Here is a 16,745-nt window from a genome sequence, read left to right as displayed (position 1 = left end):
AATTGACTGTTAACTGGATGGCGGAGCAGGGAGCACATAGCCAAGGCTTGTTAAAGTACATGACAGCTGGGTGAGGGGAGAAGGGCAGAACCTCGCCGTAAACCCTGCCACCCACCACCAGGAAGAGTAGCTGCTTCTGCAGCGGCTAATGGGGATCCTAATAAATACCAAATACCACCACTGCCCCACCATGTGTACTGGGCTGGGGCCACAGGTTCAGCTTCTGCTCAACTCAGTAAATATTATTCTCAATTTGGTCCCTGTAAAACTAACCAGGACACCCACAGTGTTGGTCTAGACCATAGGCAGGGGAGGGGGCAGCGAGAGGTACAGGATCCACAGCCCCAGAGGGCTGTATCAAGCATCTTGACAAATATGGCCCCTGAGCCCAGGAGGTCAGAGCCCCACCCAGAGTTATCACACCAGGGCCTTAAAGGGATAGTTCACCCAAATTACAAAATTGCATATTACATTTAGTTTCTTTACCTTGGAAGCAGTCAATGAGAAACAGCAAGACACACTTGTTTTGTTCACCTATGCCCCTGCTACCAACCTGCTACCAACCTCTAATATTTACAGTTTGAGATGATTTGGACCAGATTTTTTTTACCACGTAATGCCAAGCTTTTTGAAGGATACTTCTACTTTGGGATACATTGACTGTTGTAGGTTTGTTAGAAAATGCTTATGTTAGCAGTTAGTGGTAATGGCTATGTATACCAAACCTAAGTGTGGATTTACGTCTCCTTGTCCCTGGACTGCTTTCAAGTTAAGTAAACACATTTATAAGTTTGTAATTTTAAAGAATTGTAAGCGAGGGATCTCTGAATACTGGGGGATCTGCTAACTTGTACTGGTCTCTCCCGAGCCCATACGGGAGTTGTACTGGTCTCTCCCGAGCCCATACGGGAGTTGTACTGGTCTCTCCCGAGCCCTTACGGGAGTTGTACTGGTCTCTCCCGAGCCCATACGGGAGTTGTACTGGTCTCTCCCGAGCCCATACGGGAGTTGTACTGGTCTCTCCCGAGCCCATACGGGAGTTGTACTGGTCTCTCCCGAGCCCATACGGGAGTTGTACTGGTCTCTCCCGAGCCCATACTGGAGTTGTACTGGTCTCTCCCGAGCCCATACGGGAGTTGTACTGGTCTCTCCCGAGCCCATACTGGAGTTGTACTGGTCTCTCCCGAGCCCATACGGGAGTTGTACTGGTCTCTCCCGAGCCCATACGGGAATTGTACTGGTCTCTCCCGAGCCCATACGGGAGTTGTACTGGTCTCTCCCGAGCCCATACGGGAGTTGTACTGGTCTCTCCCGAGCCCATACGGGAGTTGTACTGGTCTCTCCCGAGCCCATACTGGAGTTGTACTGGTCTCTCCCGAGCCCATACGGGAGTTGTACTGGTCTCTCCCGAGCCCATACGGGAGTTGTACTGGTCTCTTCCGAGCCCATACGGGAGTTGTACTGGTCTCTTCCGAGCCCATACGGGAGTTGTACTGGTCTCTCCCGAGCCCATACGGGAGTTGTACTGGTCTCTCCCGAGCCCATACTGGAGTTGTACTGGTCTCTCCCGAGCCCATACGGGAGTTTTACTGGTCTCTCCCGAGCCCATACGGGAGTTGTACTGGTCTCTCCCGAGCCCATACGGGAGTTGTACTGGTCTCTCCCGAGCCCATACGGGAGTTGTACTGGTCTCTTCCGAGCCCATACGGGAGTTGTACTGTAGCGATGAGCCAAGGTCGTAATTTGGGGAGAATTATTATTTTTTAAATACACTTGAGGCCATACCACCCTGAACACGCCTGATATTTTCTGATCTCAGTAGCTCCGCAGAGTCGGGCCTGGTTAGTACTTGGATGGGAGACAGCCTGGAATACCTGGTGCTGTAATCTAAAATAAATACAAATAAAAACTCTAGCCTATGCCTCCACCAATCCACTACTTTCAGATTTGTGGAATGTAGTGAACGCAACCCTGACATTTAATTTAACTAGCATCCATCAATATAGCATCTCTAAACACAGACCTATCTATCTTTTGTCCAAGTTTCCACCCACAAAATACTCACTATCTGTTTTATCTCTACCTGTAAGCCAGTCTACATTTGAATTTTATGAAAATTCAATGAACTACTTACAGGGCCTTCAGAAAGTATTCATACCCCTTGACCAATTCCACATTGTTTTGTTTTACAGCCTGCATTCAAAATGTATTTAATCATTATTTTCCCTTACCCATCTACAAACAATACCCCATAATGACAAAGTGAAAACACGTTTTTAGACATGTTGGGCCTGGTTAGTACTTGGATGGGAGACGGCATGGCAATACCAGGTTGCATCAGCAAAACATATATATTTATATCTAATAATTGTTTTGCAAATGAAAATGAAATAGAGAAATATTTAATTTACATACAGTACCAGTCAAAAGTTTGGTCATAACTACTCATTCAAAGGTTTTTCGTGATTTTTACAATTTTATCAAAATATATTTTATATATGAGATTCTTTAAAGTAGCCAGCCTTTGCCTTGATGACAGCTTTGCACATTCTTGGTATTCTCTCAACCAGCTTCATGAGGTAGTCACCTGGAATGAATTTCAATTAATAAGTGTGCCTTGTTAAAAGTGAATTTGTGGAATTGCTTTCCTTCTTAATCTTGGTAAGCACCTCCTGTGTATATTTGGCCTTGTGTTTTAGGTTATTGTCCTTAATTTGTCTCCAGTGTCTGTTGGAAAGCAGACTGAACAAGGTTTTCCTCTAGGATTTTGCCTGTGCCTAGCTCTATTCCATTTATTTGTATCCTATAAAATCCATAGTCCTTGGTGATGACAAGCACACCCATAACATGATGCAGCCACCACCATGCTGTAAAATATGAAGAGTGGTACTCAGTGACGTGTGCTGGATTTGCCCAAAACATAACACTTAGTATTCAGGACATAAAGTTAATTTCTTAGCCAATTTTTGGGCAGTTTTACTTTAGTACCTTATTCCAAACAGGATGCATGTTTTGGAATATTTTTATTCTGTACAGGCTTCCTTCTATTCACTCTGTCATTTAGGTTAGTATTGTGGAGTAACTACAACGTTGTTAATCGATCCTCAGTTTTCTCTTATCACAGCCATTTAAACTCTGTGACTGTTTTAAAGTCACCAATGGCCTCATGGTGAAATCCCTGAGCGGTTTCCTTCCTCTCAGGCAACTGAGTTAGGAAGGACGCCTGTATCTTTGTAGTGACTGGGTGTATTGATACACCATCCAATGTGTTATTAATAAATACACAATGCTCAAAGGGCTATTGAATGTCTGCTTTTTTAAACCCATCTACCAATAAGTACCCTTCTTTGTGAAGTATTGGAAAACCTCCCTGGTCTTTATGGTTGAATATGTTTGAAATTCACTTCTCAGCTGAGGGACCTTACAGATAATTGTATGTGTGTGATACTGAGATGAAGTAGTCATTAAAACTCTTCTTAAACACTGTTATTGCACAGAGAGTCCATGCAACTTATGTGACTTGGTCAGCATGCCTCTCCTCTGTCAAGCACAAGCCTGGCTAAATATTAGCCTTGTCCAGTAGCAACCTTTCCTCATTAAAATGGATGCTGGATATTTGTTAAAAAGAGCAACACAAACAGCACATTTGAGCTGTGTCCAAGTTGTTGACGCTGTCATAATTCCAGTAAGGGGAGGCCATCTCTGTGTAGTTGGGGGAAAACAGTGTGTAGTTGATGGATGTGGCATGTCTGTGCTTTGGCAACGCTACACCATTCCCTTATCCCAGAGGACATCAAAAACATGATATGGGGATGGTGTTGTGAGTGTGTGTGAGTGTGAGTGTGAGTGTGTGTGTGTGTGTGTGTGTGTGTGAGTGTGTGTGTGTGTGTGTGTGTGTGTGTGTGTGTGTGTGTGTGTGTGTGTGTGTGTGTGTGTGTGTGTGTGTGTGTGTGTGTGTGTGTGTGTGTGTGTGTGTGTGTGTGTGTGTGTGTGTGTTTATGAATGCCAGAATGAATGATAGCATGTTTCTGAAAGAGAGTGAGAGTGTGTGTGCATGTGTTTGAGTCTGGCCACTGAACTGTATCATAGCAGTCTGAATGTTAATCTGCTTAGATGGAAATGCACATTTGACAGAATGAAGGATGCCATAATAATGTGTACTAGCGTTCCTGGGCTTTTATGGTTTGTAACCCTGCAACTAAACATCTTTCCTTCCATGGCAAAGCAGACAAAGGCACACTTGATTTAAACATCAACACTCCCTCAAAACTCAACTATTTTCCTTTCGTAAAACTTGCCACGAAGAGCAGACCTCCAAGTACTAGGGCTTGCACTCACACACACGCACGCACGCACACACACACACACACACACACACACACACACACGCACGCACGCACGCACGCACGCACACACACACACACACACACACACACACACACACGCACACACACACACACACGCACACGCGCGCACACACGCACACGCGCGCACACACACACACACACACACTTACTATCTTCCTGTCATAGAACTCCCCGCTGCTGTAGGTGGTGGCCAGTGTGGAGGAGCAGACCTCCAGGTACCAGGGCTTGTTGCCGTTCTCTGTGGTGCTGGAGATGGAGATGGTGTAGATGCTGTTGGTGTAGCCATCACATGAACAGTGGTCGCCCTGGCGACCGCCGTTCCCCGACGCCCAAACAAAGATGGATCCCAGACCCTTCCGGCCCTGTTTGAGAGGGAGAGAGGGACAGATGTGAACTAAGATGGAGCCCAGACCCTTTAGGGCCCTGTTTGAGAGGGAGAGAGGGACAGATGTGAACTAAGATGGGGCCCAGACCCTTTAGGGCACTGTTTGAGAGGGAGAGAGGGACAGATGTGAACAAAGTTGGAGCCCAGACCCTTTAGGGCCCTGTTTTGAGAGGGAGAGAGGGACAGATGTGAACAAAGTTGGAGCCCAGACCCTTTAGGGCCCTGTTTTGAGAGGGAGAGAGGGACAGATGTGAACTAAGATGGAGCCCAGACACTTTAGGTTCCTGTTTGAGAGGGAGAGAGGGACAGATGTGAACTAAGATGGGGCCCAGACCCTTTAGGGCCCTGTTTGAGAGGGAGAGAGGGACAAATGTGAACTAAGATGGAGCCCAGACCCTTTAGGGCCCTGTTTGAGAGGGAGAGAGGGACAGATGTGAACTAAGTTGGAGCCCAGACCCTTTAGGGCCCTGTTTTGAGAGGGAGAGAGGGACAGATGTGAACTAAGATGGAGTCCAGACACTTTAGGTTCCTGTTTGAGAGGGAGAGAGGGACAAATGTGAACTAAGATGGGGCCCAGACCCTTTAGGGCCCTGTTTGAGAGGGAGAGAGGGACAGATGTGAACTAAGATGGAGTCCAGACCCTTTAGGTTCCTGTTTGAGAGGGAGAGAGGGACAGATGTGAACTAAGATGGGGCCCAGACCCTTTTAGGGCCCTGTTTGAGAGGGAGAGAGGGACAGATGTGAACTAAGATGGAGTCCAGACCCTTTAGGGCCCTGTTTGAGAGGGAGAGAAGGACAGACGTGAACTAAGATGGAGCCCAGACCCTTTAGGGCCCTGTTTGAGAGGGAGAGAGGGACAGATGTGAACTAAGATGGAACCCAGACCCTTTAGAGCCCTGTTTGAGAGGGAGAGAGGGACAGATGTGAACTAAAATGGAGCCCAGACCCTTTAGGGCCCTGTTTGAGAGGGAGAGAGGGACAGATGTGAACAACTGAGCCAAACAGAGAAGATCAAGCTGGGTTACTCATCCATCATAGTTGTTGAGAAATACAACTTGAAAAGAAGATACCCGAGCCTGCACAGTTTGGTTCAGCACGATAGTGTGAAAAGGATATCAGTAGACATTGAAAGTTGATTTGAAAAATACGTCTTTCTCGTTAAAACTATCTCCATTGTAGATGGGCTTCGTACATCCCCCCCAAAAACACTTTTCTCTTTGTTATGTAATGTGCTCTTAGCGCTCCACTGAATCAATGCAATCTGTTTTTCAACAGAGTTGAGGCCAAGTTCAATACCACACAGCAATAAGGTCCTTTTCACTTTGTACTTCTGGGGGCGCTAAACAAGTGGAATTGCATTTCCTTATTCGTTTCATTTGAGTGACTCGGTTAAGTAGATTGATTTGCTCCAAAATACCTTTTGAAATCAAGTGCCTCATATTGAGATCCTGTTACTGTCTAATCTAATTTGAGTGATGCAGTTCTGTACACTGATTTCAAGAGGTATTTTGGGCAAATCATGTTCCTCAAAGGCTTAAATTCATGACGTTTTCTGATCAAAAGTTCCTCTGGTCAGGAGTAGTGCACTACATGGGAAATAGGGTGTAATTTGAGTTGCTCAAGTCAAAGTAGTACACTAGGAAGGGATTGGAGGGTGTCATTGAAACACTCATGTAAGAAAGTAGTGCAGTACAATTGGGTTTCATTTGATCAAATGTTTGGTCTAAAGTAGTGCACTATATGGCCCAAAGGGGGTTATCAGTAGTGCACTATATGGCGCAAAGGGGATCATCAGTAGTGCACTATATGGCCCAAAGGGGGTTATCAGTAGTGCACTATATGGCCCAAAGGGGGTTATCAGTAGTGCACTATATGGCCCAAAGGGGGTTATCAGTAGTGCACTATATGGCCCAAAGGGGGTCATCAGTAGTGCACTATATGGCCCAAAGGGGATTATCAGTAGTGCACTATATGGCCCAAAGGGGGTTATCAGTAGTGCACTATATGGCCCAAAGGGGGTTATCAGTAGTGCACTATATGGCCCAAAGGGGGTCATCAGTAGTGCACTATATGGCCCAAAGGGGGTCATCAGTAGTGCACTATATGGCCCAAAGGGGGTTATCAGTAGTGCACTATATGGCCCAAAGGGGGTCATCAGTAGTGCACTATATGGCCCAAAGGGGGTCATCAGTAGTGCACTGTATGGCCCAAAGGGGGTCATCAGTAGTGCACTATATGGCCCAAAGGGGGTTATCAGTAGTGCACTATATGGCCCAAAGGGGGTCATCAGTAGTGCACTATATGGCCCAAAGGGGGTCATCAGTAGTGCACTATATGGCCCAAAGGGGGTTATCAGTAGTGCACTATATGGCCCAAAGGGGATCATCAGTAGTGCACTATATGGCCCAAAGGGGGTTATCAGTAGTGCACTATATGGCCCAAAGGGGGTTATCAGTAGTGCACTATATGGCCCAAAGGGGGTTATCAGTAGTGCACTATATGGCCCAAAGGGGGTCATCAGTAGTGCACTATATGGCCCAAAGGGGATTATCAGTAGTGCACTATATGGCCCAAAGGGGGTTATCAGTAGTGCACTATATGGCCCAAAGGGGGTTATCAGTAGTGCACTATATGGCCCAAAGGGGGTCATCAGTAGTGCACTATATGGCCCAAAGGGGGTCATCAGTAGTGCACTATATGGCCCAAAGGGGGTTATCAGTAGTGCACTATATGGCCCAAAGGGGGTCATCAGTAGTGCACTATATGGCCCAAAGGGGGTCATCAGTAGTGCACTATATGGCCCAAAGGGGGTCATCAGTAGTGCACTATATGGCCCAAAGGGGGTCATCAGTAGTGCACTATATGGCAAAGGGGGTTATCAGTAGTGCACTATATGGCCCAAAGGGGGTTATCAGTAGTGCACTATACGGCCCAAAGGGGGTTATCAGTAGTGCACTATACGGCCCAAAGGGGGTTATCAGTAGTGCACTATACGGCCCAAAGGGGGTTATCAGTAGTGCACTATATGGCCCAGGGAATGGGGTATCATCGACAGCAGTGTAGTGCGCTACATTGGGCAATACATAGGGTGGGATTAGCTATAAACTAGGTTTCCATCCAATTGTCAACAGATTTTCATGTGAATATTCTAAAATCAATAAATAAAATATGCACATTATCCCACCAGTGGTTTGTTTCCGCAAAACAATCGGTGAGTTATGAGTTCGTGTGCACAACATTTACTTTTTGCTTAAGTTTTCAGGTATCCGATAAACATCTAAAGTTCAATGTGTTTTCATCACATTTTCAACTCTACAGATAGTTTAAAAATAAAAACTGTTGCGTTAAATAGCAATGTGCCTCCTCTGGTCTTGGTGCTCTAGCCAAGCGCTCACAGATACAGTGCAGGTAGGGTCGTCTCCATGATGAGATTATTATGGATAAGAATATTTACATTTGTCAAACGGCAGTCAAGCACCTATCATCATGTCACCCTCGATATTTAACGGAAAGAAGCATCAAGCTCATCATCGTGCACTTTCACCACCCTGTGAAGTTCATCGTTACTTATTTCATCTGTAGCCTCATCAACTACATGGTTTCCTGAGTCGTAGTGGGAGGACCACACAACATATCATCATGTGACTCCAAGTTTACTTCAATGTGATGGTTATTATATCAATATTTGCGCATAAAGGCATTTCCACCAGCATTTCTCGCAAAATGAATTTTACCTGCACAAAAAGATCCCACCATGTCAAACGAACAGATGATCTGTCGCCATTCAGAAAACTGTACCGAAACATCCGGTTTTCAGCACAGCAGTCTTTTTTAATTCTATATGACTTTACTCACATAAAACTGTGGATGGAAACGTGGTTATTGACCATACTTCACCTTTTTGATGCCCATCTCGAAGGCCTGTTTGGCCAGAGGCCCTGGTCCGTCCACAGTCTTTCCATCGTCGTCAGGTCCCCAGCTGGCGCTGTAGATGTCTATGTAGTCAGGTCTGACACCGAGGGACTTCGCCTCTACTACATCTGTCACATCACCATCCAGCATACGAATACCTACTCACAGTTACACAACCAATATCAATCAACCAATCAATAAATCAATAAATAAAACAATGAATCGCTCAACCAATCAAATGCATTTATAAGTCACTTTTTTAAAATCGTTGTCATAAAGTGTTTTACAATAACAAATAGATGGTCATTTAGCAGATATTTGTGTCCAAAGGTGACTTGCCGTTTAAAAGAATGAGTCAGCGTATTTGTTTTGTTTGTGTGTGTTCAGCTTCAGTAACAGCTAGTCTACCTTGGGTCCCCTCAAAATACACATGTTGGATAGTTGAGAGCCAGGATATATTCACATAGCTTTGATAACGATTAGTCAGATCAGTGATTACACCGAGGAAGGAAGTAAGGAAGGAAGGAAGGAAGGAAGGAAGGAAGGAAGGAAGGAAGGAACCAGCCAACTAACCAAAAAACAACAAATTAACGAACTAACAAACTAACGAACCAACAAACGATGTCGCTTTATAGAATTGAAACAGGGCCAAAGGGTTTGAGGGCAGAATTAAGATCCCACTCATGGTCAACATGGCATGATTATAATCAGAAGCCTTTGCTGCCAGCTAGGCGACCGCTGAGAACTCAGAGAAAAGTGGGACCAATGTGAAACTATGCCGACACATGCATTCCCTTTACTGAAGCACAAAGACACAGTTTCACTCTGTTGTTTGGTTCAGCCCTCCTCTTCTGCTTTATCTTCCACTCTAAACACATATTTATTGTCAAACAACACAGCCGGCAAGAGGGTGTGTGAAAAAGACTGTGTGTGTGTGTGGTGTGTGTGTGTGTGTGAGTGTGTGCGTGTGCGCGTGTGTGTGTGTGTGTGTGTGTGTGTGTGTGTGTGTGTGTGCGTGTGTGTGTATGCGTGTGTGTGTGTGTGTGTGCTTGTGTGTGTGTGGGTTACATGGATAGATCTCTACTCGCTGTACCCCGGCAAGACTCTCTCTCCCCCTTTCCCCTCCATCCATCCCTCTAACTCTACTCCAACCCTCCATTGAGTTCACTCCTCCATCCACCCATCTCCTCATTTAAAAATGAACAGTATGTTCCCAAAGGGGGGGAGCAAGAGAGAGAGAGAGAGAGAGAGAGAGAGAGAGAGAGAGAGAGAGAGAGAGAGAGAGAGAGAGAGGGAGAGAGTGAGTGAGTGAGTGAAAAGTTCTGGAGGAAGTTCTGAGCGTAAAACAAATTATAAAGCAGGGGCTCACTCATAAAGGCTGTTTGTTTGCATTAGCAAAACAATTTCCCTCAATTACAAGCTGGCAAATCTGTTCCAATACATTTTATTGTAGTTATTTAGAGGCTCGCAGGTGCCCAAGACATTCCCTTCTATTCCTGGCGACAGCTGTTAAGAACACCAATGTGCTAACAAGCAATTCAACTGGAATACAGAGTGACATAAATGTATCTAATATAAAGTACATGCGACAACACCCTTATGGAAAAACCACATGAAATTCTCATGTGACCAGATGTGAAGTGTTCCAAAAACACGTTTTCATGTGATCACGTGATCTTATGTGAAGTTTATGTGATAACATGTGACAACATGTAAAGCAACATGTGATAACATGAAACTACACATGTGAAAACATATGATCACATGTGAAGTGTTCCAAAAACACACAAGACTTCCTATGTGAAATTTCACGTGAAATATATAGTTTTTTTCTGTAAGGGCAACTCTGTCCAAAAAAGACATGGCAGTATTGAACCAGCAGTTCTTTGTGATATTTTGTTTGTGTGTGTGTGTGTGTGTGTGTGTGTGTGTGTGTGTGTGTGTGTGTGTGTGTGTGTGTGTGTGTTGGTGGGTTGGTTCTTAAAGTGCCTTGCAAAAGTATTCATCCCCCTTGGTGTTATTCCTATTTTGTTGCATTACAACCTGTATTTTAAATTGATTTATATTTGGATTTCATGTAGTCCAACTAATGAAGTAAAATGGAAAAAAAGACTTGTTTGTGCGTGCATATATATTCACGCACTTTGCTATGAAGCCCCTAAATATGATCTGGTGCAACCAATTACCTTCAGAAGTCACATAATTAGTTAAATAAAGTCCACCTGTGTGCAATCTAAGTGTCACATGATCTGTCTCAGTATATATACACCTGCTCTGAAAGGCCCCAGAGTCTGCAACACCACTAAGCAAGGGGCACCACCAAGCAAGCGGTACCATGAAGACCAAGGAGCTCTCCAAACAGATCAGGGACAAAGTTGTGGAGAAAGAGATCAGGGTTGGGTTCTAAAAAAACATCTGAAACTTCCCACGGAGCACCGTTAAATCCATTATTAAAAAATGGAAAGAATATGGCACCACAACAAACCTGCCAAGAGAGGGTCGCCCACCAAAACTCATGGACCAGACAAGGAGGGCATTAATCAGAGGCAACAAAGAGAACAAAGATAGACCTGAAGGAGCTGCAAAGCTCCACAGCAGAGACTGGAGTATCTGACCATAGGACCACTTTAAGCCGTACACTCCACAGAGCTGGGCCTTACGGAAGAGTGGCCAGAAAAAAAGCTATTGCTTATAAAGAAAAAAATAAGCACACACGTTTGGTGTTTGCCAAAAGGCATGTGGGAGACTCCCCAAACATATGGAAGAAGGTACTCTGGTCAGATGAGACTAAAATTGAACTTTTTGGCCATCAAGGAAAATGCTATGTCTGGCGCAAACCCAACACATCTCATCACCCCGAGAACACTATCCCCACAGTGAAGCATGTTGGTGGCAGCATCATGCTGTGGAGATGTTTTTCATCAACAGGGACTGGGAAACTGGTCAGAATTAAAGGAATGATGGATGGCGCTAAATACAGGGAAATTCTTGAGGGAAACCTGTTTCAGTCTTCCAGAGATTGAGACTGGGACGGAGGTTCAACTTCCAGCAGGACAATGACCCTAAGTATACTGCTAAAGCAACACTTGAGTAGTTTAAGAGGAAACATTTAAATGTCTTGGCCTAGTCAAAGCACAGACCTCAATCCAATTGAGAATTTCATTTTTTTGTCTTATTTCTTGTTTGTTTCACAATATAAATATTTTGCATCTTCAAAGTGGTAGGCATGTTGTGTAAATCCAATTATACAAACCCCCCAAAAATCTATTTTAATTCCAGGTTGTGAGGCAACAAAATAAGAAAAATGCCTTGTGGGGACCAAAAATCCACAAAAGTCCCCACAAGGATAGTAAAACAAGGAAAATTCTCCCCGTGGGGACATTACCCAAGTCCCCATGAGAACAAAGGCTATTTTAAGCTTAGGTTTTAGGTTTACAATTATGGTTAGGGTCAGAATTAGGGTAAAGGTTTAGGGTTAGGGGTTAGGGAAAAAAGGATATTGAATGGAAATACATTTTAGGTCCCCACAAAGATAGAAGAACATAACGTGTGTGTGTGTGTGTGTGTGTGTGTGTGTGTGTGTGTGTGTGTGTGTTTGTGTGTGTGTGTGTGTGTGTGTGTGTGTGTGTGCATGTTCGTGTGTGTGTGGTAAATTCAAACAGAGAGCCTGTTCAGACAGCTAGGTTAAAAAGCAATAGAAATAAGCTATGAAGTCAACGGGTGGAATCCGCTATGACAACATTTACTCTGGCCCTCCGCCAGCATTGCCTCCAGTTACATACACACACACACACACACACACACACACACACACACACACACACACACACACACACACACACACACACACACACACACACACACACACTAACAAACAGTGTTTCTGTGGTCAATCTATAATTACTTTATTGAATCCATTACTCCATTAGACACAGGCCTCCATCAAGGATTCCAACAGTGTGTGTGTGTGTGTGTGTGTGTGTGTGTGTGTGTGTGTGTGTGTGTGTGTGTGTGAGTGTGTGAGTGAGTGAGTGAGTGAGTGAGTGAGTGAGTGAGTGAGTGAGTGAGTGTCATGGTTCTGTTTCCATGGTGCATGAAGAAAACTAAGAGGCTCCTGATGTGTCTCACAAGGTTACAACCAGGAAGTCCAGAAGTTTTTTAATGCGAGGGATACGCATGCATTCCTCTGACGATGGTTGCCATGCCAGAGTTCTAGTTCTGTATTTGGCAGGAGAGGAAGATAAAGGAAATGTGTGCTGGATCTAGAAATGACTATTTGACAAGAGCATCTTTCTGTACGGTTGTGGAGGATGATTATTTCTTGAATAGTCTCTTGTCGCCCATATCTCACAATCCATCAGACACACACACCTGTGTGTCAAGTGTCTTTCCCATTATAGAAATTGACTTTTCTGTGTTAGCAGAGGAACAATAGGAGAGGGCGTAACAAACCAATACGAACACCATAACAAACCCACGGCCCTCTTCACCCACCCCAAACCCCCCACAGACACACTAACAACCAACACACCTGATTCTACTAAATCAAAACAGAAAAATTTGTTCCAGCAATAGCATAGCTCTCACAGCCACGGTAGGTAATCTAGTATGGTATCTTGTTTAAGTCACTTTTTATTTTGGAGCGACAGAGAGAAATATCATTGAAGTTGTGCCTTGGGGAGGGTTGGTGATGAAAGGGGAACAAGGGGGTAGGGGGAGTGTTATGGTGTTTGTATTGGTTTGTTATGCCCTCTCCTGTTGTTCCTTTGGGGGTTGGGGGGATACAGACCTGATGAGAGCTGCGTTCACAAGAGAAACCTCACTGTAAAGAAGAAAGGAGAGAGAGGATAGAGAGCGAGAGAGAGAGAGAGTGAGACCGAGCAAGGGAGAGTGAGAGAGAGAGGATAGAGAGAGAGAGAGAGAGAGAGAGAGAGACCGAGCAAGGGAGAGTGAGAGAGAGAGGATAGAGAGAGAGAGAGAGAGAGAGAGAGAGAGACCGAGCAAGGGAGAGTGAGAGAGAGAGGATAGAGAGAGAGAGAGAGAGAAGAGAGAGAGAGAGAGAGAGACAGATAGCATGAGAGAGAGAAAAGAGAGGGCGAACAAGAGAGAAGAGAGAGAGAGAAAGAAAAGAGAGGGAGAGAGAGAGAGGAGAGAGAAGATAGAAGAGAGAGCGAGAGACAGAGAGAGAGAGTACAAATACACTGACTTGAAGCAGATGAGGAAAATCAGAGAGGAGGGATTAATGAAAAGGGACAGGGTCCACAGAGGGCAAACCAACAGTTCTACTGAGTAAGATGAGTGTTGGAGAAATATAATGTAGTTTAGCCTAACTATAAAACCTAAAAGGGTTTTAGCCATCACAATATTGCATGGCAGGCAAGCCCATGCATCAATAACTGGTTTGTGTAAATTATATAATCTAGAGCCCATCTAGAACCTAGAACCCTAGAAGTTAGAACCCAGTAACGTCTACTCATTCTTCCCATTATCCAAGCATACCATTCACTACACTATAGTACTGTAAAGACTACTGGTACCATCCACTACACTATAGTAATGTAAAGGCTACTGGTACCATTCACTACACTATAGTACTGTAAAGACTACTTGTACCATTCACTACACTATAGTACTGTAAAGACTACTTGTACCATTCACTACACTACAGTACTGTAAAGACTACTGATTCCATTCACTACACTATAGTACTGTAGTACTGGTACCATTCACTACACTATAGTACTGTACTACTGGTACCATTCACTACACTATAGTACTGTAAAGGCTACTGGTACCATTCACTACACTATAGTACTGTAAAGGCTACTGGTACCATTCACTACACTATAGTACTGTAAAGGCTACTGGTACCATTCATTACACTATAGTACTGTAAAGGCTACTGGTACCATTCACTACACTACAGTACTGTAAAGACTACTGGTACCATTCACTACACTATAGTACTGTACAGGCTACTGGTACCATTCACTACACTATAGTACTGTAAAGGCTACTTGCACCATTCACTACACTATAGTACTGTAAAGGCTACTTGTACCATTCACTACACTATAGTACTGTAAAGGCTACTGGTACCATTCACTACAATATAGTACTGTAAAGGCTACTGGTACCATTCACTACACTATAGTACTGTAAAGGCTACTGGTACCATTCACTACACTATAGTACTGTAAAGACTATGTGTACCATTCACTACACTATAGTACTGTAAAGACTACTGGTACCATTCACTACACTATAGTACTGTAAAGGCTACTTGTATCATTCACTATACTATAGTACTGTAAAGGATACTTGTACCATTCACTACACTATAGTAATGTAAAGACTACTGGTACCATTCACTACACTATAGTACTGTAAAGGCTACTGGTACCATTCACTACACTATAGTACTGTAAAGGCTACTGGTACCATTCACTACAATATAGTACTGTAAAGGCTACTGGTACCATTCACTACACTATAGTACTTTAAAGGCTACTGGTACCATTCACTACACTACAGTACTGTAAAGACTACTGGTACCATTCACTACACTATAGTACTGTAAAGGCTACTGGTACCATTCACTACACTATAGTACTGTAAAGGCTACTTGTACCATTCACTACACTATAGCACTGTAAAGGCTACTTGTACCATTCACTACACTATAGTACTGTAAAGACTACTTGTACCATTCACTACACTATAGTACTGCAAAGACTATGTGTACCATTCACTACACTATAGTACTGTAAAGACTACTGGTACCATTCACTACACTATAGTACTGTAAAGGATACTTGTACCATTCACTATACTATAGTACTGTAAAGGCTACTTGTACCATTCACTATACTATAGTACTGTAAAGGCTACTTGTACCATTCACTACACTATAGTACTGTAAAGACTACTTGTACCCTTCACTACACTATAGTACTGTAAAGGCTACTTGTACCATTCACTACACTATAGTACTGTAAAGGCTACTTGTACCATTCACTATACTATAGTACTGTAAAGGCTACTTGTACCATTCACTATACTATAGTACTGTAAATGCTACTTGTACCATTCACTACACTATAGTACTGTAAAGACTACTTGTACCCTTCACTACACTATAGTACTGTAAAGGCTACTTGTACCATTCACTACACTATAGTACTGTAAATACTACTTGTACCATTCACTACACTATAGTACTGTAAAGGCTATGTGTACCATTCACTACACTATAGTACTGTAAAGGCTACTGGTACCATTCACTACACTATAGTACTGTAAAGGCTACTGGTACCATTCACTACACTATAGTACTGTAAAGGCTACTGGTACCATTCACTACACTATAGTACTGCAAAGGCTACTTGCACCATTCACTAACTATAGTACTGTAAAGGCTACTTGCACCATTCACTAACTATAGTACTCTAAAGGCTACTTGCACCATTCACTAACTATAGTACTGTAAAGGCTACTTGCACCATTCACTACACTATAGTACTGCAAAGACTACTTGCACCATTCACTACACTATAGTACTGTACAGGCTACTGGTACCATTCACTACACTATAGTACTGTAAAGGCTACTTGTACCATTCCAGACATCTGCAGATGAGAGAGAGGGTTATAAAGAGATGAAATAGAGAAAGAGAGAGAAATATGTTTAAAACGAGAGAGGGATCAATGGGGTGAGAGAAGAAAGAGAGAGGGAGATAGAGAGATGGATGAATGGAAAAAGAGAGAGAGAGAAAGACAAAGAGAGAGGGAGATAGAGAGATGGATTAATGGAAAAAGAGAGAGGGAGAAAGACAAAGAGAGAGAGAGATAGAGAGATGGATGAATGGAAAAAGAGAGAGGGAGAAAGACAAAAATGCCTGCGCTTTCAGCACAGCTGCAGAGAAGACAAGACAGTGGGAGGGGATGTGAGATTCTGTCCTTTGATTAAAAACACTCGACATTTGACATCACAGAAACCGCGCCGGGATTAATGCCTTGTGAACGCATGAATGTCCACAACTTAGCGCTGCAAGCTAGAGAAACATTCTTATTACACCTCTC

General features: G+C 43.7%; 1 protein-coding gene across 1 annotated transcript in view; it reads right to left on the bottom strand.

The window, feature by feature from the left end:
* LOC139411650 (proprotein convertase subtilisin/kexin type 6-like) overlaps positions 1-16,745 on the bottom strand; it is an 89,266-nt gene that overhangs the window by 57,541 nt on the left and 14,980 nt on the right. Inside the window, exons 7-8 of the mRNA XM_071158259.1 lie at positions 8,650-8,822; positions 4,517-4,729 (exon numbers count right to left, since the gene is read on the bottom strand). Of these exons, the coding sequence (XP_071014360.1) occupies positions 4,517-4,729; positions 8,650-8,822 (386 nt within the window). The remainder of the gene's footprint in view (positions 1-4,516; positions 4,730-8,649; positions 8,823-16,745) is intronic.

Source organism: Oncorhynchus clarkii, chromosome 6 (genome assembly GCF_045791955.1).
Source record: "Oncorhynchus clarkii lewisi isolate Uvic-CL-2024 chromosome 6, UVic_Ocla_1.0, whole genome shotgun sequence".
In the NCBI taxonomy this organism is placed as follows: domain Eukaryota; kingdom Metazoa; phylum Chordata; class Actinopteri; order Salmoniformes; family Salmonidae; genus Oncorhynchus; species Oncorhynchus clarkii.
This window is presented reverse-complemented; position numbering and strand designations above follow the sequence as displayed.